The following is a 22,559-nucleotide window of genomic DNA, read 5'->3' on the forward strand; positions in this document are numbered from 1 at the left end:
TTTTAAAATTTGTTATTGCAATTTTTTAATCTACAATTACTTATGGTAATGCTTTTTTCATAAAATTATAAATATTTATTTAGATGAGATGTTTTTTTTATTTGACGTTGTATAATGACTTTATTGACATTTCATTTAGTTTTGTTTTTTTATTGACTTGGATTTTTTTCTCTCGTAACATCTCAACTTTATTCCTGTAAACTAAGGGCTTTTACTTTTCCCAAAATATCACAACTTTGTCTTATTATTACAGTAGTTTATTCCTTGTAATATTATGAATTTATATATAATGTGATGTCTTTTCTTTGTAATATTACAACTGTAGTAATTTAACCTCGGTCTCATTTTTGATGAATATTTAGCCCTACTATGCTCCAGTATTTGAATATTGGTCATTATGGTTGCTACTAGGAGTGCCAAGTATATTTTTGGGGGATTGGCAATAATTGTAACTACTGATGTAGCTTATGAATTTTTGTTCAGTGTTGATCCATTTTATAAAACAAGATCAGGTTGAGTCCAATGAAACAATAGAAATGCTCAAACTCCTACACAGCCTTGCTGTTCTGGAGTGTTTTAATAAATTATTCATAAAGTCGGGCTTTGTGATTAATTCCTCTTTCGTGTTCAGGACGTGAATCTGCCATCTCCAGTCACAGACACGTCAGTTTCTTTGTTCACTTTGAATTAAACATCTGCCATATTTGCCAGCTCGGCCATTTTGGCGCACAGCCGCGGGCCTCGTTTAGCTCACTTCTCTCCTCTGATTTACTCCTCAGAGGAGGAGCGCACCCTGCATTCGCGAACGGATCGAGTCAAGGTGAAGTTGTCCTTCCTGCCACTCTGTCTTTATAAATAGGTTGGCATCAGTCGAAGTGGACTTTGTGTCACTCGAGGTGATACTCAACTCTTTCTTGAAAGCACTCTGACTCGCTCTCGTTATAATTGTAAGACCAAAAAAAAAAAAAAAAGGTCCTATGTGCTACAATATATATATATATAATTATTTTTTTTTAAACCACTTGGACTCAAGTCCAGATTTTTCCGAAAAATTCCATTAAAATTTAAGGGCAAGTGATATGTCAGTGTCAAGTATTTCATTAGCTGGGAAGAGCATGCTACTCATGATGACTATTTCAGAATAACATCGCAGACTTGGCTCTGTGTGTTTTTCAGACAAAAATGATTAAATATTTAGAACACGTCTGAACTCATTTTCCAAAAATACTCAAAAGTAAAAACATCGTATTCCACACAAAAAAAATAATAGGATAACTCGCATTGTTACAATCCCCACTGTGCATTTTCTGTGACAAAAATACATATAATACCATAATAAATAAATACACAGTTGTTTTATAATATCACACAATGACAAAAAGGTTCCCTCAGATAGTAAATACAGCACACTCCACTCGAAGAATCCTTCCCACGCAGTTGCTCAAATGCTTTTTGCACCATCTCCTCTGAGATGTTACCCTACACAACCCTTCTCCATCTACTCCGGCTGTATTTTAAAAACCACTAGATGGCAGTGTTGCACCACAAAAGCGTTGCCATACTGTAGACTTGAGCGCCTCTGGCACTTTGAAACCAAACCACTCATCTGCATCTTCATTTAAATTCACTCTTTGTCGGTGGCCGAGATCGTCTGCTGATTCGGTCAGAGTAATCATTTCTACACTGGGGGTGCTTTATATTATATGTGTAGAATATGCACTATATATATCATAAAAAGTTCACACATCTTTAAAGTAATAAGAAGAAGCGATTTCCTCTGATGCATTTTCTGATCTTCTGAAGAAGGAAAATTTCCTCTGATGATTGCCACGCACAAACAGACACAAATTAAATATCAATGAATTCATTTGTTGATTTTAATTATGTCATTACGCCATGTTTAAAAAAAAAGTACATAATTAGCTGCTTTTTTATAAAAACACACAGAATGGAATTAATTGACAAACATATTTTTGCAAACTACACAATTCAAATCTGATGAACGCAATCCCCAATCTTGTTGTCCCCACACAAAAATAGACAGCTATTGATTCATATATTTCAGTTTTCTTAGTATTTTTTCATGCGCAGCAACATTATGAAGGATAATAATAATAAAAAAGTCGATCCCTTCTTTTCTTTGTGATGTTTCTTTTGTGCTTGCTTTTTTTGTCTGTGAGCCCTTTCTATTGAGGTGGGGGAAATGTCATGGCGAGTGAGTGTACAAAAGGAAGTGTGTTATGTTGTCCAGACACACCACCTTAAAGGGTCGCTTCACCCAAATGGCCGCCAATCGACATACTGTCAGATTTCATCACCATGCGGACCGCGGCCCTTTCAAACTTGTTGTTCTATTGTTGAGATGTGTTCAAATATCATATCATATCAATTATCATTGCCTCTGTGTGACTTGGAAATTACAAGTGAGAGCAATGTGTGTCTCCAAAAGTCAATGGTAATATTTAAAATAGAACATATTTATCGTTTTTTGGGAGCAAATGAGTTAATATGAAAAGAAAAATGCTGTCACCAACGCCTTACTAATGCATTTATGCCATCTAGTGGCAGAAAAAATGACCTCAACACAAATCAATATCACACTCGTTTTTTACAGTGCAGTACATTTTTTAAATTTCAACTCAATTTTATGAATTATTATGAAATTACTGCATCAATGACTAAAAGATGCAGCCCTATTGCTATTAGTTTAACATTTTTCCACTGTTATGTTAACAAGAGTATGAAAATTTAGAAAACAAAATATTTGATTGTACATTTAGAACAGATATAAAATTTGCGATTAATCGTGAGTTAACTAGTGAAGTCATGCGATTAATTATGATTTAAAAATGTAATTGCCTGACACCCCTAATTTTTAATAATCTTTTCTTTTTTCTTTTAAAGAAGAAAATATTATTTTTTATTATTATTATTTTTCGTAATTAATCGCATGACTTCACTAGTTAACTCACGATTAATCACACATTTTATATCTGTTCTAAATTTATTTTTTTCCCTAGGTTTTCTAATAGAAATAGTTCAAATGAATTTTTGACGTCGATAGCCGTCAATGGCAGTGAATGAGTTAAGAACAGGCAAGGTCACATCAGGTAGAAAAAGTTTTGAAATGATTCATCTTTGTCTAACTTTTGTTTATGTATCACCAAAATCTGGCAGCGAAAAGGGGTGTGTAGACTTTTTATATCCATTGCATGTATTATTGTTGCAAGAATGACTCAAAAGCTTTTAACAAAAAAATATTACAATGTGTCAAGTACAGTATATACAAAAAGGTAAATTCCACTACAAAAGTATTAGGACTTCCACGTTTCTGCAAAGACTTTCTGTCTATTCGTCCAGAAGAACATTAAGATGAAGGCTTACAAACTCTCACCCTGAAGACGTTTCCCCAAACGAATCAATGATTTGTTCAAAGCATCTTGGTTGGCTGAAGATTTTAGTTTACCCGAGCGCCCCCGGGCGCTTAAATAATTGACGATGTCCTAATTCTTTTGTCCCACGGTCAACAGTGAAGCTGCTCGTCAACACAAGTTGACCGGGGGAACGTCCTCCCTTCTGATGTCTTCATTCCTCCCTTTCTGTCTCCTCTCTTCTTCTCCTCCTCCTTCAGCCTGCTCGCTTGCTTTCAGTATTGATTTACTCCATACCCCGCGGTTACATTCTTGCGGTGAAGATTTCCGGCTGGAAAAACCCACTGACATTTCCCTCCTAATCACAACACGGCTCATTTAAGACCACCCCCCTACAAATTACCGAAAGGTTATATAGTTGGCTTAATGGATGTTATTTGATATCCGACGACGGCGAGGAGCCTTTACAGCACCAAGCGACCGAAGCCGAGAAATGAGACACCTTTACTGTAAGTCAAGTGGGGAAGCATGTGTGACCTTGCTTGAACAATCTCCTCAATTAGCCTTCAAAGTGCAAAAGGAGATGAGGTGAAGAGTAAGAAAGAGCTTCTTGCTGCGTTGCCATGGAGATACCTCATAAGTCCTACCTCTAATTGTGGGGGGGGGGGGGGGGAGCAAGTGGGATAACAGAAAGTAGGAGAGAGCGCTTGCTGTAAGGTCACGAGTAACGTAAAGAAGGCAGGTGTAGGAACACCCGCTGAGTCTCACCCGGCGGTGCTGCAGGGAAGCAGCCCAAATTCACAAAAGCGCACACACCCAAGGGACGCGGATGTGCACGCACGGGAGGGGCCGCGCACAGCGAGACCACCGGGAGTAAAGCTTGAAGGCGTGCGGTGATATTCTAACACACAGGTGTCACACTCAAGGCCCCGGGGACAGTCCCTGCCTTTTTCCCCACCAAATCCCTTCTCGTCATAGACTCAGTTATGTAAGCTACTTGGGAAAATGTTGTGAGCTAAGCTACAAGCTATTCTGCATTAAATGAAGCTTCGCTACACTGAAGCCGCCTACCAGAGAAATGCATGTTTGTGTGTGTGTTTTTTTTAACCTACAAAGTTTGCTCTTTTTTATATCTGTTCTAAATGTAATTTTTTTCCTAGGTTTTCTAATAGAAATAGTTCAAATGAATTTTTGACGTCTATAGTCGTCAATGGCAGTGAATGAGTTAATATATGTCGAGATAAATACAGCGTCTCAGAAGTGCAGTTTATGCTTACATATGATTGTTTCAGAAATCATAGTGATAATATATATTTATTTGCATTATTTAGTAGAATTTGGCGAAATTGACAAAGTGAATTCATAGTTCATTTGCTTTTATTTGAGCTCCAATTTGTCTGCATTCCGTAACAATTATTGCGTGTGAAAGCCAAAGCAAAGTTTAATGATGTAATACCGTATGCATGTTTGTTTGCCCATGTATGATGTCACGTCAGTTTATGCAGTTAGTTAGGCTAGTATGATGAGCGTCACGTGAAGGGGGTTTGTCATTTATGTAACATGGGTTCGTGACTGCGAACATGCTAGATGCATGGAGTTGATTGCTTGATTGTCGCCTCCATTTTAACTCCTTTTCTGCCATGATTTGACACCTATACGCAATTACAATCTCCAATTATTATGCATACTTTCGCTATTCGCCCACAGGGATTCACAAACTGATTTTGCCCAAATAAAACTACTCACCTCACTTCAACATGAATCCTTGGCACGAGGACGTCACCAGATGGCGCCAAAGCAATATTGTTATTGCGAAGACCTGAGTACATAAACAATGGAAAGTAAGATTAGTTCCAAAATAAAAATCTGAAATGTGGCCCGTGACAAAAAAATAAGTTGCTCTTCCTTTTTAAGCCCAGCACATCATATCCTGACGTAATTCATCAATCCGTAAGCAGCTGTATAATTAACACCATTCAGATGAGGTGTAATCAAGCAAAAAAAAATAAAAATGTCCTCCCCTGCCGAAAAGCATTGATTCATTCCACCCCTCGCAAGAGCTCATGCAAACATGCTAAATCCTAGCTGACTGTTAACAAGTCGGTGTGAAATTGCATGAACAATTCCTTCATTTGAATATTCTCTTGCGGCTCAACTGCGACCGCACGCACGTCTGATCGAGGGAGTTCATGTGCTCGCGAGCCAGCTGTCCCTCAAATAACACACTCAATAATTCATATTACATACACACGGACGGAACCTTGTGTGTGTGCCGGTCCAACAAGTCGCCTCACAAGTGCTGACCGGTTTGATTCGGGGGAAGCTTTGCTTGCTTGGACATTAAAATGTGCGTGCGCGGGTGCGCGTCTTTGTGAGAGCTCATTACTAATGGAAATCAGATCGCTCGCTTGTTGAGCCAGCAAAAGCGAAGGCCGGATCCATCATGTCACACTGTGCCTAAAATCCAAAAGACCCTCGGTCCGACGTCCAAGCAATTTCCCTCTAAAATGTTTGCATTCAGCCCAAAAGTACTTAACAAATTACAAGGCATTCGGGGATGTGACACTTTGATCGACAGGGAAATGAGTGGGAAGGGGTAAGTGGAAAGTTTCATTCAAGATGTAAGTGAGAGAAATTCAATATTTGAGACGGAAGATTTGATTATTATCATCGACAGTCATTATCATAGCGTGAATGATGATTCATTTGCAGCAAAAACATTTTCTTTTTTTTCTTTTTTAATTCCTCCTACTTTTTTGTCCTTGTAAAACCTCCATGCCGTTGATTTTTTTGACCACTGACTATAATACACATTTCCAATATCAATATTCACAATGTGCGCATCCTTCCACATTTGTAAACGGATTCAAACAGTTCTCATAATACGTACTATAGCCTACACGAACAAAGTTTTTCCTTTTCTGAGTACAGTGGTGCTTTGAGATACAAGTTAAATTTGTTCTGTGACCACACTTGTAACCCAAAACAGTCACAACTCAAATTAACATCCCCCATTGAAATGAATGGGAATGCCAATAATTACAGCCTCCCCCCAAAAACAAAAATGTTGTACAAAATATATATATTTTTAACCATTTCTGCATCATTTTTTTATTAACTGTGGCTCTTTTGGTGTGCGGTTCTTGGCCAGCCACACTGAAAAAAATGGGGAGCAATATTTAGTTGTTGTTTCTTTTTATTGAGAAATTCTAATTAAACTTTACTTTAAAAACTTTACTAGTTTTTTTTTAAAGTACTGTAATATTAGTTTTGTACTTCTTTTTTTTTTTTTACCAGTACAAAATACTGTACTATAGTAAAATTCTAATTAAACTCTCCTTGCAAAATTTACTTAGAATTTCTGAGTGAAAACAAACTTGGGAAAAAACCCTGTAAAAATAAATAATAATAATAATAATAATAATAAAGTAATGTTACTTGAAAGAACCTACTAAAGTTTTTTTTCACTCAGAAATTCTAGGTACATTTTACAAGGAGAGTTTTGAGTACATTTTACCAGTTTATTAAAAAAATAAAATAAAATAAAGAAGTTACTCAAACATTGAGTGTTTGATATTTGCCACTGTACTGCATTGCTGTTGTGTCCAAAATAAGACCAAAAAAACCAAAATGGTCTCTTAGATGTATAAGTATTCCGTCTGACACCATCAATATACTAACAATCAGCAGGAGCGGCATGGCTCAGGTGGTAGAGAGGCTGTCTCCCAACCTGAAGGTTGTGGGTTAGTTCCACAACCTTTGAGTAGCTTTTTTCTTCTTCAAATAAACTGGTCAAATGTACTCAAAACTCTCTTTGTAAAATTTGGTGAGAATTTCTGACTGAAAAAAAATATTACTATTATTATTACTAAAATGATACTATAGTTTTTTTCAAGTAAACATCACTCCACATTTTCTACAGTGCAGACACGAACAAAGAGGAGTTTCACATCTACTGTAAGTGACTGCAATAATACCCAGTTTTTCTTAAAAGATAAAAATATAAATTATGCATTTTTTTAAATAGTCAAAGGAGAAGAAATCCAAACGAATTAAAATGTACACACAAAGAAGTAGTCGTATTTTATTTGTCCATGCAAGCAAACTGTTCAGTAAGCTGTTTGTTGTGAATGAACATTAGTTTAATGCCAAGCCCTTTCAAGCACTTAATCCAATTTAACGCTCCTTATTTATTTTTTTACTCTTTTCATCATTGGAAAAACAAACACATAAATCAAGAATTTAGATTGTGTACACTAAGTTGGCAAAATAATTGAGAGCCACACCTCTTAATCAATGGATTAATCAATGAGAGGTTGGAATGGCGGACTTCATTTCACCCTGAACCTGAAGTCTAGACATTTCGGATGAATTTATGTCTTACAATTCTAGCTCTGTTTTTCTGTTGACTGTTCCTGGTGTAGACAAAAAAGAAGAGGTTGGTGCGAACCAACTTGAGACCTCACCTCTGTCAAACGTTTTTTTTTTTTTATATCTCTGACACCTGCCCGCAAGTGTTGTTCTGGATAAACAGACAAAAACAGGCCCCCACTAATACTATCCACCCCCCACCCTTGAGCCTGATTATATGCCGTACCTAACAGGACGTTCAAAAGATATCATTAGCATTTCAAAGTGGCACCTGCTGCTATCTATATCTACATATATATTTTTTTTAAATATAGAGCTTTAACTACACCATATGGTGCCAAAAACGCTTTACGATGCCTCGCATTCACCCATTCACACGCCAATGGCCGACTGCTGCCACGCAGAGCGCTGCCAGGTCCATTGGGAGCAAATCCGGGGTTCAGTGTCTTGCTCAAGGACACTTCGACATGGTCACCAGGGGTAATCGAACCAACAACCGCGCAGATGGGAGACGACCACTCTACCACTGAGCCATGCCGCCCCTATTATATGTAAAAGGAACGGATGTTTGATTATGAACAGTGGAGCATCTATAGATAAATACTACGATACTCAGTCATGTATACTCTACAAAGTATGGAGGACCAAAATTGCCAAAATTAAAAATATATAAATGACTAAAATTAATTAATAAAAGAAAAACGGATATAAAAAATGTAATTCAAAAATGAAATACAAAAAAATTAATATAAATGGATATACATATATGCCTAAATAAATCAATTTAAAAAGTAATAATAAATGCAAAATAAAAAAAACGAGACTCAAAAAATAAAAATAAATATAAAATTAAATGTCGAAATGAACACAAAAATAAATATATAGATAGAAAAATATCAATCAATAAGGAGCCCACCTCAGAGTCCCCAGATCCTGCTTTCTTAAAGAAAGACGTGTCGGTGGAATTGAGGAGGTCTTCGAAGTATTCTCCCCACCGATTCACGACGTCCCGAGTCGAGGTCAGCAGCACCCCATCTCCAATATACACAGTGTTAATGGTGTACTGCTTTCCCCTCCTGAGACGCCGCATGGTGGGCCAGAATTTCTTTGAAGCCGTCCGGAAGTCGTTTTCCATGGCCTTACCGAACTCCTTTCATGTCCGAGTTTTTGCCTCAGCGACCGCCGAAGCTGCATTCCGCTTGGCCAGCCGGTACCTGTCAGCTGTCTCCGGAGTCCCACAGGCCATAAAGGCCCAATAGGACTCCTTCTTCAGCTTGACGGCATCCCTTGCCACTGGTGTGCACCAGCGGATTCGAGGATTGCCGCCACGACAGGCACCAACCACCTTACGGCCACAGCTCCGATCAGTCGCCTCAACAATGGAGGCGCGGAACATGGTCCACTCGGACTCAATGTCCCCCGCCTCCCCCGGGACAAGGGAGAAGTTCTGCCGGAAGTGGGTGTTGAAACTCTTTCTGACAGGGGATTCTGCCACAATATGTTTGGGTCTGCCAGGTCGGACCAGCATCTTACCCCGCCATCGGAGCCAACACACCACCGGGTGGTGATCAGTTGAGTTAACAGTCAGGACCCGTTCCCCCACCCGAAGGTGGAGGGAGGCGACCCTCTCGTCTACCGGGGTAAACTCCAATGTACAGGCGCAATAAGTATGCCTGCTCTGCGCCTCTCACCGTGGACAACTCCAGAGTGGAAGAGAGTCCAACTCCTCTCGAGAGGATTGGTACCAGAACCTTATCTCTGTGTGGAGGCGAGTCTGACTATATCTAGTCGGAACTTCTTGGCCTCACACACCAGCTCAGGCTCCTTCCCTGCCAGAGAGGCGACATTCCATGTCAACAGAACTAGCTTCAGTTGCCGGGGTCACACTGCCAAGGTCCGTGCCTTTGACTGCCGCCCAGCTCACTTCGCACCCGACCCCTTTAGCCCTTCCTACAGGTGGTGAGCCCATGGGAAGGGGGACCCATGTCGCCTTTTCGGGCTGTGCCCGGCCGGGCCCCAAGGGTATAGGCCCGGCCACCAGACGCTCACCTTCGAGCACCGCCTCCATAAGGGGGAGAGGGGGGGGGGGGGGTGCCCGGTGACCCGCGTCCGGGCAAGGGAAACCGCGATCCAAAATTGACATTCATCCTAGAGGTCTTTTTGAGCCATGCTTTGTCTGGTCCCTCACCATGGACCTGTTTGCCATGGGTGACCCTACCAGGGGCATAAGGCCCCAGACAACATAGCTCCTAGGCTCATTGGGACCCGCAAACCCCTCCACCATGTTAAGGTGATGACTCACTGAGGCGTTTTATTTATTGATTGATATTTAATTATATTTATATATTTATTTTTTTCAACATTTATTTGTACTTTTTTTTAATTTAGGGATATATATTGTATTTATTTCCATTTATATAATTTTTTTCATATTTAATTTTGTAATTAGATTATTAATATCCGTTTTTATTTTCACTTTTATTTATTTCCTCATTTATTTTTAATTTGGGCAGTTTTGGTCCTCCATAACAAATGACATATATATATATATATATATATATGTGTGTGTGTGTCTTATATTAACCCCATTTGAATGAGTCAGTCACACATACCAGAATGAGCAGCACAATGTCAAATTCAAGCAAAAATGTGGCACAAAATATTGAATTAAATGCAACAGAGCTATTTTTCTCATTATAAAACCCATTTCAACAATTTTAACGAGTAAAGATGACTCGAGATACGAGTATGGTCAGGGAAAGAGTTCAAATCTTATTTCAAGGCACCACTGTATATTTATTGGAAAGCTAAATGCCAACCAACTATAGTCTTCCTAACTTCCCATCCATGGTTGTTTTGAGGTATACTTCAGTGCTTCATAATATTGAAAGGTGGCCAGCAATAGAATACAAGTGTTCATAAGCATAATTTGGAGGCCACGGGTCTCATTTGAAGGGTCCCCACGGTGCGAGGGAGGAAGTAGCAGGGTCGCAGCAGGACGTTTCCTCATTTAAATAGTGCTGAACACAAACACACAGGCGCACTTAAGCACCGGTCGCCTCCTGCTGCAACATTTATGAATGTCCTCGTTTATCCTCTTAAGCACAAATGTCAAACCTTTGTCAGCCTCCACCCTTCCGCTGGCTCACCTTTGCCCTTCCTGTTTAAAACACCTTTGTGCTAACTTCCATGGCTTATACCCAGTCATATCATTTTCCTGCTGTCTGCGGTTGCTTTACTCTGTGAAAGAAATCAAACCCCCCCCCCCCCCAATTCGCCTATGCTGGCACCTTCGCTGATATTATACTCCTGTTTTCTTTCATTCTCTCTCTCTGCTTGGGGATCCTCTCATGACATCACTTCTAGTTGCCATGGTTTCACGGGAAAGAAACTCAAGCGGTTTAACTGCGTTACATTTTATTGAAGGTTTACAATAACATTAAGGGGTGCGCGAATGTGTAGTCAGGCGAGCGATAATGACGCTTCTGAGTGAATGAACATGTCTTCGTCGTAGAGGTCTTCGGCGAGGTCGCCTTCCTCTTCCGTGAAGAAGGTGGGGAAGGGAGGGCTGCGCAAAGTGGCAAACCTGTTTGGCAGAGTGCTGTCCCTCACCTGGAACAAATCACACACACACAGATCCTGATACATATATAGAGTCCTGGGGATCTTTTAATTTCTAAATAATTTGTGCAACTCTAGTTACAAGGAACAGCAAGCAATTTAGAGGACGGTCTTATAGCCTTTACCTTTAACGCGCTTGTCAATCTATAATCTCCTGCGACAACTTTCTCCTTTGCTTCCTCTTTTCTCCTTTAGCGTGGTACGCACCATGTCAGCAAACTGCACAGTGACTACTTGTCAACCTTTACCTTAGTTGAATGTCTTCTTTTTTTTTTTTGTCCAGGTCTGTCGCAAAATGTTTTTTTCCTGTTGAACCAGACTAATTTTCATAAGTTCATTTTTATTAAATTCTTCATTTATTTTCACTTTTGTCAGAGTCAAATTATCATTTATTTAACCACTGTGGGATTTTCTTTCATTAAGGGTTATAATAATACATTTTAATTGCACAGCGCTTTTCAGAAGACACTTTACAAAAATAAAACTGATCGAAACCACAGAGTCAAAAGAACAATATAAGTCTTCTAAATATTTACAACTAAAAAAAAAAGTGTATATTGACAGCAAAACTAAGGATTACGAAACAAACTGTGCAGTGTAAATTAAAAGGCATATGTGCATGAAAAGCACTCAAATTAACATTTGACATACTGTGTACAAGGCGGCTTTCTGTCTGTTATGTGCGTCTCCACACACAAAATAATTGCAGGAAGATGGAGCGCGAAGATCCTTTGCTCACTGATGCAAGCAGGTGTGTAACATCATTAAGCCGGGTGGTAGCATCTTGTACACAATTTACCTTATCTGTGTGTGTACCCGTTTTAATTTGTCATTTCAGGCTTCTCTAATGGTGTGAAGAGTGTTGATCATTTTTTACTGCTGCAAAAGAGTCTATGTGGGCTAATTTGCTTTTTAATGAGTCATGGTGGATTTATCTTTTTTATTTTTTTTTTAAATATTGTTAGCCATTCTTCCACGGATGTTGTTTTGGTGACAAAATACAAAATGAGTCATGAAAAAACCTTGCGCTTTCAAAATTCAATTCATCTTAGCCCGTTTACAGCGGTGCTTTGGAGTAGGAGTTTATTTTCTTCCATGGCCACACTCGTACACTGTCAAAAGAGAATTGTTGAACCAATTTAAGATTACAAATTGAATTGTTGACCAATTTAAAAAAAATTGCATCAATTGGTAACACACAATAGAATTAAGTGAATCCAAAGTGAATATATTAAGTTAAATAATAATTAATTAAACTTAATATATTCACTTTGGATTAACTTAATTCAACCATGTGTTACCAATTGAAGCAATTTAAGATTACACATTGAATTGTTGATCAATAAAAAAAAAAAAAATGCTTCAATTGGTAACAAACGATTGAACTAAGTTAATCCAAAGTGAATATATTAAGCTTAATTAATTAAGAGATCATTCATTTTAATGAATTAGGAGTTCATTAAACTTATCAATTAAAACAATTCAATTTGTAATCTCAACAATTCTCTTTTTAGAGTGTATATCACTTGTATCACAAATCAACATACCCTAATGAAATTAATAGAAATCCTATTTAATCCATTCCAGTCTCCCCTAAAAAAGATTATGAGAAAATCAGCACTCTACAGAAATGACATGATTACATAGAACAAGGGTTAAAAAAAATATATATATATATCATTTGACTGAAAAAAATTATGTTTAAATTGACTGCGGTCATACAACACAAATTTTGCAGGGCAATTGGGCGCACACAGATTATTTTTAAATAATAATATTTTGACAATCGGATGAAAAATGTGACAAGTATACGACCGCTCTAGGAGGGTAATTGGGAATGCAAACAATTTAAAAGACTTAATACATACTTAAAAACAACAATTTGATGCATTATGAGAGATAAAAATCAAGCAGACTTAAAAGACAGCATCAATGTATAATAAAATATCTATCTATACATGGTCATGCTATATAAGCAGGGTTGGGAGGCTTACTTTTAAATTGTATTCTTTTGATACAGTTTCTCGTTACTTGTTAAAAAGAGATATAGTTATTCACGTAATCCAATCCCCATACTATTAAAATAATGTAACTTGGACAGTAACAGTGGACCCCAACTATTTGGCGAATAACAAAAATCCATGTGTAATCTATTTAAATGCATAGATAGATGGATGGATGGTGAGCTGTTGCTATCATAACGTGTGAAATGAGGCAAAGGCGGACAAATAACGCTTATGAAGGCAACATTTACAGATTCACATCCAAATAACCTTGCCTTCATCTCTCACAAAGACGCACGCGCGCGCAAACACGCACGCACGCGCCGTAATTATGACCTAATTAAGACGATGCGTTACATCAACCGCAAAACAAACTTTTATCCCAGTCGCTAGTTTTGACATTTTTATTGTTAATACGGTGTTTAAATAGTACATCGGTGCGTAATATGTAAAGAAGGTGGAACTCTGACTCACGTTAGCATGTAGCGGGTTAGCAACTGGCTCCTCCGTAGCAGGACGCCGCAGCACGCTGACAGTTCAAACTTTTTCCTTTTCTTCAGTGAGTAAATTCCAAACAGTGAACGCCGATTAAAACATCCTCTTTCCCCTCCGACATTCAAATTGGCCGGGTAGAGTGCGGCGGACTCGACTCTCGACATGACCCGTCCGCAATGCCACCCTGCACTCTCGGGACAGACAGTTCCGCCAACTTCTCCTAATATGGCTTGCTGCTTCTCCACGGAGAAGGTACACACAGCATGAAATTTAAGGCCTCACCCAGATATTAAAATTCAATACTTTTTTCTAAGAATTTTTAAGGTGGCATTAATAAATTCAATGCGTGAAAGCAATGTCAGTTTAGTGATGGCATCTCAAACGACAAACGTGCAGTCCCCATGGGGACTTGTTTATGGGGTGCACCCGTCTCATTTTCAAAATGACGGAAATCCGTCCCCACGACGGAGAACTTTAACCCCTGACATAGAATAAAAAATAATTCAACAGTTTGCAAGATAGACAGATATACTGTACAGCTCAATACATGACCCAATTTTAATCTGGATCTGATCCAGACTTCGTCAAAATAACGTTATACAATAGTCTCCAGTTTCTTGACAGTGTGGCAGTGACAACAGGAAGTAAGGACTACTCATGTGATTTAATAAGTTTACCAACAAGTGTTAAAGTAGTAAATGCATTTGTGTTATCTCAGATTTGTTCTTCTTCTTCTTTTTTTTTACCGCAGGTGGGTTTGTAACATATCCCTTGTGATAAATGGGAGTTCACTATAAAGTGAAATAAATAAAAAATAATAATTGTGGGGAACGCACAGGGGAAAAAAAATGTCCTTGGTAAAAGGTGTAATTTTCATTTTAAAACCACATGCCTGAGACACGAGGACCCAACAGAATAACAAAAGATTCAATAACAAATGTTATTAAACTGCACGTGTACCCTTTGGGAAAATATAATGTGAAGTGAATCCAGGTGGAGGTGGGTGCGTGCATGTGCGCTTTAGAAGGCTGAGCGAGGTGAAAAGCTAAGCGCATTTGTATTCATTATTGCTCGCCTGCAAAACAAATAATAGGCTGTGCACGCACAAGCGTGATGAGCCCCGCCTGCCGAGTATGGAGATGGATGGTGTGGATATCACTAAGATCATTAAGGCGTGTAGCCCAACCCCCCCCCCTCCCCCCTCCCCCCTCCCACGCACAACGCTGATATAGCACGGTGTCAATGAGGATGGATCGCAGTGCCTTACAGGTGAGATGCGCCTTTACAGGTGCAAGGTCACCAATCTCTGCCCCCCCCCCCCCCCCCCCCCCGCAGCCAAGCGTGGGTCGCCCACTGTTTTCAAAGTTCACTTTTAAAGACGTGTGTGCGCGCGTGATTATTTTTTACCTTCAGTAAGCAGTTCTTGTGGCCAGGGACGGAGCCGTTAACATACAGGACATTGTGCTTGGTGTTGACTCTCCATATCTGGAAGCGAGTGTCAGAGAGGGCGGACAAATGAGAAAATTACCGCGCTGAAATTGCCATCACGGACGTTCAAGGTCAAAGCTGCCCTTATTTATTTTATGTATGTGTGTGTGTGTGTACGTGTTCACCTTCAATCCATGAGCTGTGATGTAGACGTTGCCCATTCTACCCGGCATCTTCTTCCCTTTAAAAACTTTGCCTGGATCCTGAGAGTAGATCCATGCCACACATGCTCATATTAACGGATTATAGGAGACCAACTGTTCATTGTAATGGTGGATAGAATTTTTGTGTGTGTGTGTGTGTGTGTGTGTGTGTGTGTGTGTCTTACTCCTCCGGGTCCGGAAGCTCCAGGTCTGCGATGTGTTTTGGTTTGTCCGTGACTGGCTGGCTGACCTTTGAATCCCCAACGCTTCATCACGCCCTGAAAGCCTTTACCAATACTACACGCAAGCACACACACACACACACACACACACACACAGTACACATACTGATGCATTACACTTTTCACCCAAAAGGATATTGATGGAATTCCACTCAGTAATGCCCAACTAATCAATTCATGGGTATTTTGCCACTTGCCGTCAACCAAAAATGACATCACAGTCGCTCAGGCAATGACCAATCATGGCCGACTTGTTTTCCGAAGCTGAGGCGTGATTGGTTGTAACCTGAGCAACTGGTATGTCATTTTCAGTTGACAACAAGTAGCAAAATGGCCGCGCCCAAGATCGATAAAAACAGGTGGATTTTGCTACTAAACTCGGATTTCACAAACACAATAGCAACATAACATAACATAATACATAACATTTTATTGTAAAGATTTTGGGGGGCGTTGGCCTCCCTTTTAAAGGGATATAGTGCTCCAACACAGATGCTATTTCTTGTTAGCATTAAGCTAACGATAAGCGGTTGTTGAAAGTGTAGTTCTCTTCTTTTTTTTTTTATATATAAATAAACAGCCTGAAGCCTTTTTATATGTTTCATGAAAAAATGATATGTAAACTACACAGCTTAAACACTGAACTTATCTAGACACTACCATTCCGAAATCAAGTGTGCTATACAGTACCTGACTTCCCAGCAGTCGTGACAAAAGTTCACTAGTGAAGTGCTGAACTTACGATTTGGCTGTGACGTCCACATATTGGCCTGGGCGGAAATGTGCAGCATACAGAGGAGTGCCTGGCCACACACACACACACACACACACACACAGAGAAGCCAACATTCAGATTCTTTTTGGACAGGTGTTTTGTAAGAAATTGGCTGTGTGCGTACCAGGTTTAATGATCGCGTTGTCTGAGACTTTAAAAGTAGTGGTTTTCTGTTTTGGAGGCACTCCCGCATTCATGAACATCTCCATTCGCTTTTCAGATCTCTGTCAGTCAGGTGGATAGAAAAGCACATAAAAAGTGAATGTTAAGACGTGTGGAGGGAGGAGAGGGATAAAGCAATGAAGAAGAACCAGCAGTGAGCCGCCGCAGTCAGATGCTGGCATTTTAAATCTGACAGCGGGCCTGTTAGGACCGCGCGGGAGCCAAGTGAACGCGCGCGCGCGCACGCACGCGCACAGGCAGACACACTTGGCAACGTGTCTGACATTTGCTCGCGTTCTACTCAGCCCGACCAGTCACTCCAAAAAGCTCTCTCCCCTTCTGTTGCCTCAGAACCAGCCTGCCAACTACGCTTCACTCCGACAATCTCGGCCTGCGCCTTCAGTGTGGAAAGAATTCAAAAGCAGTTGACGAGAAGACGGCAAACAGTAAGGCGTGAAGAGAAGTGACGGAGGACCGGCTATGACTTTCCTCCGAGCGCCGACGTCAATAAATTGTTGTCACTTGAGCGCTTGCTGTCGCTCTGGTAAGTGGGTCTGAGTCACCTTCAAGTTTATTAGAATCGTCAAAGTCAGCGTCCAGATGAACGGCGGGTGTCAGTGTTGGTGGGACAAAGCAGCTGTAAAATCTATTGAGCTTCAATTACTTTTAGACAGCTGGAATGAAACACAAAGGCACACAGGGACAGATAGAAACACACACAACGGATACAGACACACGCCATCAATCAATCAATCAATCAATCAATCAAACTACATGTGAACCAAGATGAACACATACATGCACAAAGACATTCAATTCAATTACAATTTCAATTATTACACTCCACAATTATAACATCGGCATAATCGTAAACAAAAATAAAAGATTATTAATACTAATTTTGAGTTTTAATTTTAAAATGACTAATTTCATAAATCTTGTTTGGTCCAAAAGGAACTTGCATTAATTATAGCGTTTCAAAGAAAAGTATTTGTTTAAATATTTTTTATATGTTTTGTACCAAAAAACAAACGATTGTCCTAATCGATTGCAATTTTTACCAAATTAATCGGGATTAATATTTTCTTCATAATTGAGCAGCCCTAAGGACTCTAGAAATTAGAAGAATCATAAATTGGCATTAATTTCATGTATTTTTTTGAAAAATTGCTATATTGGGATATATAGATATTTCTTTAAAATTATCTGTCATTGTTTTTTTAAATTTCATGTATGAAAAGTACGAGTGGTATCGGTACATAGTATTGGTATACAAAAGTAGCTGAGTATTTCCCTGGCTCAAACTGAGGCAGAAGTGGTATCATCCTGACTATGATGGGTGACTATCGATACCAGGTATCGGTATCAGTGCCAATACCAGTCTTACTTAAGGTATCGGTACTCACGGCGGTGACCGATACCATTATCGGCCGCCCTACGATCTGGGACACGATATTAGATGAATACAAAGTTGCCATTAACTTCATGCAATTATAAGGAAAATTAATACATTGGGATATTTCGGTCTTTCTTTAAAATCATCTGTCATTTTTGGGTGGGGGATTTTATTTACTAGTGGTATCGCTATTTGGTATCAGTAGCAGTGACTACTCAAGAGTTGCGTATTGGTCGGGGAAAAAGTGGTATTGAACATCCCTAATCCTGACCATGCGCCATGACGTGCATGTATTCTGTAAATTCAACTGACTCACTTTCATTTTTTACAGGCAACATATAATAATGCCACGTTTCAATAAGAATATGACTATTATCATGTTAAAGCATTCATTCATGATCAGTCACTCAGGCTGGAGGTGGCGAGCAAATAAGGTGGAGGTAGCCGCCTCTGAATTTTGTACACAGGGAAAAACCCTGTTGAACACCCCTCCACACAACAGACATGGGCAGACAAACTGACTCTGAAACTCAGTCACACACTACACACTACACACCACACACACACACACACACACACACACACACACACACACACACACACACACACACACACACACACACACACACACACACACACACACACACACACACACACACACACACACACACACACACACACACACACACACCTACCCACTGACACGCACGGTGAGGGGGTGACTATAATTTCCTGACTGTGCGAGCGCCATCATAAAAAAAATACAGGGTAAGTCCCAATAGGAGCTCAATGCTATAATCTAGTTAAGTAATTATATTTCCATAACGCACTGATATGATTTCGTCACGCTCATGATATGTGGCCAGAACTATAATAAGGAACAATGTGCTGGCTGAGTGCATTACGGCCGAGCGATATTATTACGCCGTTCAATCAAGGCCGAGAAGACATTCATGCTGCGTAGATCACAGGATATAATGAGCTAGCGTTGGCTCCTAACGAGCTGTTACTTTTCTGCGGGTAAAATTAGATCATTTTTCAATGTGTCATCAATTTTAAGTCAATGTAACTCAATCCGCGAAGGTAAAAAAAGATCATGAAAAATAGAATAATGAACACCCCAATACACACACAGCAAATGCACTAAAGTACTGTTATTAATCAGAGATAGCAAATGTGCGTACATCCTGTTGTTTCATTCCGTTAAAACATATTGTCAAAGGAAAAAGTCAAGGATGAAAACCTTTGTAATGCATTTTCACGACAACAAAAAGTTTCTCACGTAGAATGGTGATGGGGTTTTTCCTCCTACAATAAGAGCAGCGGTGCGTCCGTCAAATTCTTCTTTAGAAATGTGCTGTATGACGTGGCAGTCCTGAACCTGAAAAAGGAAAAGAAAAGGATCCTTCATTTACAATACAACACAACAGTGTATCTGGATCTCCTGTGGCCCCGCTCCAAATCAATATCATACAGTTCTGTAATTATAAAAATGTTGCTATAGCACCAATGCAAGAGCCGTAACTAATGCATTCAAGATGTATTTCAAACTGCTCGGCAAAACTCGGGCAACAATTGCATAACACATCCTGTAAGCGGTAAAGTCTGGTCTTCAAAATAAAAGCACCCCAGTGGGAAAAAAAAAAAGGTTGCGTCACAGGAACATTTACAATAGTTCATTACACAACTGAAAATGGTAGTCAAGTTTTGCTGATATTAGCTTTAGCCATTAGCTTGCACTTATCGACCCAGCAGGGCTCCCTCAGCAAAACTGCTCTACAACCACTACTGATTTACATGAACCCAGTTTTTGAAAAATTTATTATTATCACTGTTGAAGAAAACCTCCAAGTAAATAAAGTATACCTGCTAAATAAGATTCTGTTTATACCTGCAGAATAGTGACGACAAGTCTTTCTCCAGTTTTTGTCCACAGGGGAGCCATCCCCAACTTCACAGCGACCAGCCCAACTCTTCGACTCCCTAAAACAAACCCAGATTTAAAAAAAAAGGCGAGAACAAAAGACACGGAGACAAGACGGCTTGTTATCAAGACACCCACCTTCTGTCCATTCATGTCGCTTCCATGGTTCGTCTTTTAGTGGGTTGAGTTTGTCTGCAATCTGTTGTCTGTATTCCTTGCCTATTTCCCTCCGCATGTACTGCTGGTTTTCTTCTGTGAGGTGCTCGTCAAACCATGTTGACGTCTTCAAAGTTCTGACACAAGTAGTTGGTCGAATGGAGCTGGAAAAGGAGGCATAAGACAGTTGAAGATGGTTCAAAACATTACCGCTTGCAGTTCAACTCTCTCTATTCCCTCGTTGAGTTCAGACACTGCGTCTTGTTGTCATCTTGTTCATGATAACAAAACATGTCTGGCAACGCTATTTTGCATTGAATTCTCAAATGAAGGCGCAAAGACACTAAACGAAATGAACAGGCGTTTGACAAAATCCATCGTAGCAATAAATGTAGCTAACAAACAGGTGTTAACGTTAGCATTAGCCACCTTTCAGTTGCTGCTCGGAGAGAAAGCAGACGGATTCCCCGCTGAAGAAGTCGGCAACCCCACGTCACCATTTCGTTATGTTCCTTGCTATATGAATATAGATTTAAAAATAATAATAATAATCGTCCAAGATTGAACTACTCGTAAGTCCTATTGACTTACGTTCACATGTCTCCAATGTTGCACTGATCCAAATGTCACTCCACTCATTTCCGGTGCCTGAGAAGACAGTTCCCCTGTGCACGGATTCCCTGACAAAGGTTCCTCCCAAGAAAACGTTGGTCTCCCTGGAAAAATACAGTAAATTAAATTAGATTATTAAAAAAAAAATCATTTTGTCTTTTATGTAACCCCCCTCCCGCCAGTTTTATATTGTTCAATGCTCAGGTAAAACTGGTATACGTCAGTTCAATCCAAATATTTAAAGTTGTTTAGATTATTGATATTAGTTATTTAGTGGTTCTCAATAAAGTAGGGGGAACTTTAGTTGGTTTCATGCATGATGTGATAATTTTTTAATACACTTTTGTTATCATACATGAGGGGTGTCATTTAAAATTCCACTTCATTCAATTGTTAGTATCATACACGTTTACCTTGTCGTCTGCCCACTATTAGGTTTGTGGTTTGCCTTCCTCTGTGATTTGCATGTCATCCTTGTGGTTGGTGGATTTGCTCTTCCCACCTTCCAAAACATGATTGTTATGTTTAATAAAGACCTCTTAATTGTCCATAGGTGTGAATGCGTGTGGGCAGGCTCCTTCTCACCCTCGAATCTTGACCCAAATAAGGACAATAGGAAATGGATAGATGGATGTGACATATTACAGTTAATTTATTAATTCAATTACACGATGCGAAATGTGACAATTATTGGATGTTTTTCTCCACTCATATCACAAGCGCAATGCCATTTGGAGCATCAACATCACTGACACATCACTGTTGTTTCGTAAGGCAGCTTTAGCAGTGAGATGACCTTGTTTGCTTTTTGTGTCATTATTGTCACACGCAAACAGTCTATCTTCTTGTTTGCTCGGAAACTTTGATCATATGACTTCATATAATGGCATCTGTCTCAAGGTCATGTGTAGCGTGTGTTGGGGTTTGGGGTTGTCATTTAAGAAAAATGTGTGCAGTTTACTGAGAGTATTGACTGACCCAATTGCAGTTCAGACCTTTTTCTTGCTCTGTTTCCAATAATAAAGACTGTGATACCACTTATCTTGTTCACAGTGATAGAATTATTAACATTGTTTTTCTGTTTTACATATATATTCTTCAAAGTGTTTTTGATTTTAGTTAGATAAATACAACTGTGGTAGAATGTGGTCTGTTTTCCCCCTAAGGAAGTGAGGTGTCGGAATCCACACAGCAGGTATGCGGGAATCTCTGGAGCCAGCTCTACAGAGGTCAATAGTTTATCTAGGAAGCCAATTGTTTACCTCAATATTTGGTAAGGACTGAAAGAACTCAATAGGAGTTGGCCAGATTGTATCTCACTCTGCTGACAGGACAAGATCAAAGGGGGGGCTGTGCTCTGTGTGGAGTTTTATGGGGGGCCTGGTAGAGGGAGAAGGGGGACCAAGTGGAACACATCCTCTTAGGAAGTGTTTAAGATAAGAGGGGGGGGGGGGTGTAGAATTGGGGTGACAGGAAATATCACATGCTGAGAAGGGGCCAAATGGTCAATGACAGGGGGAGGGAACCATTTCTGTATATATGCATGCATGAACTTTGAAAAGAACACATTTGTGGGTGAGCTGCGATGATTGAGCAGTAGCTACAAGTGACTTTCAGAATCTGAAATAAAGCTGGCAAACTTGTTCACAGATTTCAACTTTGAATTTATTTGAACACGCAGAAATCAAAGAATTGATTTCCAACAACAGGTATAGCTGGAATCTATCCCAGCTGACTTTAGGCAAAAGGAAGCTAACCCCTTAGCTATATTCCATGTATTTTCTTAATCGACAGTATACT

The 22,559-nt window shown here is 39.6% G+C and overlaps 1 protein-coding gene across 3 annotated transcripts; it reads right to left on the bottom strand.

Annotated features, from left to right (window-relative positions):
* Positions 1-5,117: 5,117 nt before the first annotated feature.
* Positions 5,118-20,800, bottom strand: mrpl3 (mitochondrial ribosomal protein L3). 3 transcript variants are annotated; one of them, XM_086063481.1, is made up of 10 exons: positions 20,577-20,796; positions 20,130-20,311; positions 19,959-20,050; positions 19,350-19,448; positions 16,634-16,733; positions 16,477-16,537; positions 15,678-15,789; positions 15,475-15,552; positions 15,269-15,346; positions 5,118-5,190 (listed from the first exon to the last, which is right to left on the bottom strand). In XM_086063481.1, the coding sequence occupies exons 1-10, from the start codon at positions 20,645-20,647 to the stop codon at positions 5,119-5,121; spliced, it is 945 nt and encodes a 314-aa protein (XP_085919607.1). In that variant the 5' UTR covers positions 20,648-20,796; the 3' UTR covers position 5,118. The 3 variants fall into 3 exon arrangements, with proteins under 3 accessions (XP_085919607.1, XP_085919608.1, XP_085919606.1); XM_086063482.1 differs by lacking the exon at positions 5,118-5,190 and adding an exon at positions 11,143-11,354 and having other exon boundaries at positions 20,739-20,800; XM_086063480.1 differs by lacking the exon at positions 5,118-5,190 and adding an exon at positions 11,143-11,354.
* Positions 20,801-22,559: the final 1,759 nt, after the last annotated feature.

The sequence above is a fragment of the Leptonotus elevatus genome, chromosome 19 (genome assembly GCF_054856555.1).
Source record: "Leptonotus elevatus isolate MCC_2025b chromosome 19, RoL_Lele_1.0, whole genome shotgun sequence".
In the NCBI taxonomy this organism is placed as follows: domain Eukaryota; kingdom Metazoa; phylum Chordata; class Actinopteri; order Syngnathiformes; family Syngnathidae; genus Leptonotus; species Leptonotus elevatus.

What these genes read in the sequence shown, in the direction of transcription:
- mrpl3 (XM_086063480.1), bottom strand. Translation starts at nt 20,647, where the DNA reads ATGGTGACGTGGGGTTGCCGACTTCTTCAGCGGGGAATCCGTCTGCTT. An exon ending in TCACAGCTCATGGATTGAAG is followed by an intron (nt 15,347 to 15,474) that starts GTGAACACGTAC and finishes ACTCGCTTCCAG; the next exon opens with ATATGGAGAGTCAACACCAA. An exon ending in ACAAGAACTGCTTACTGAAG is followed by an intron (nt 11,355 to 15,268) that starts GTAAAAAATAAT and finishes GATTTGTTCCAG; the next exon opens with GTGAGGGACAGCACTCTGCC.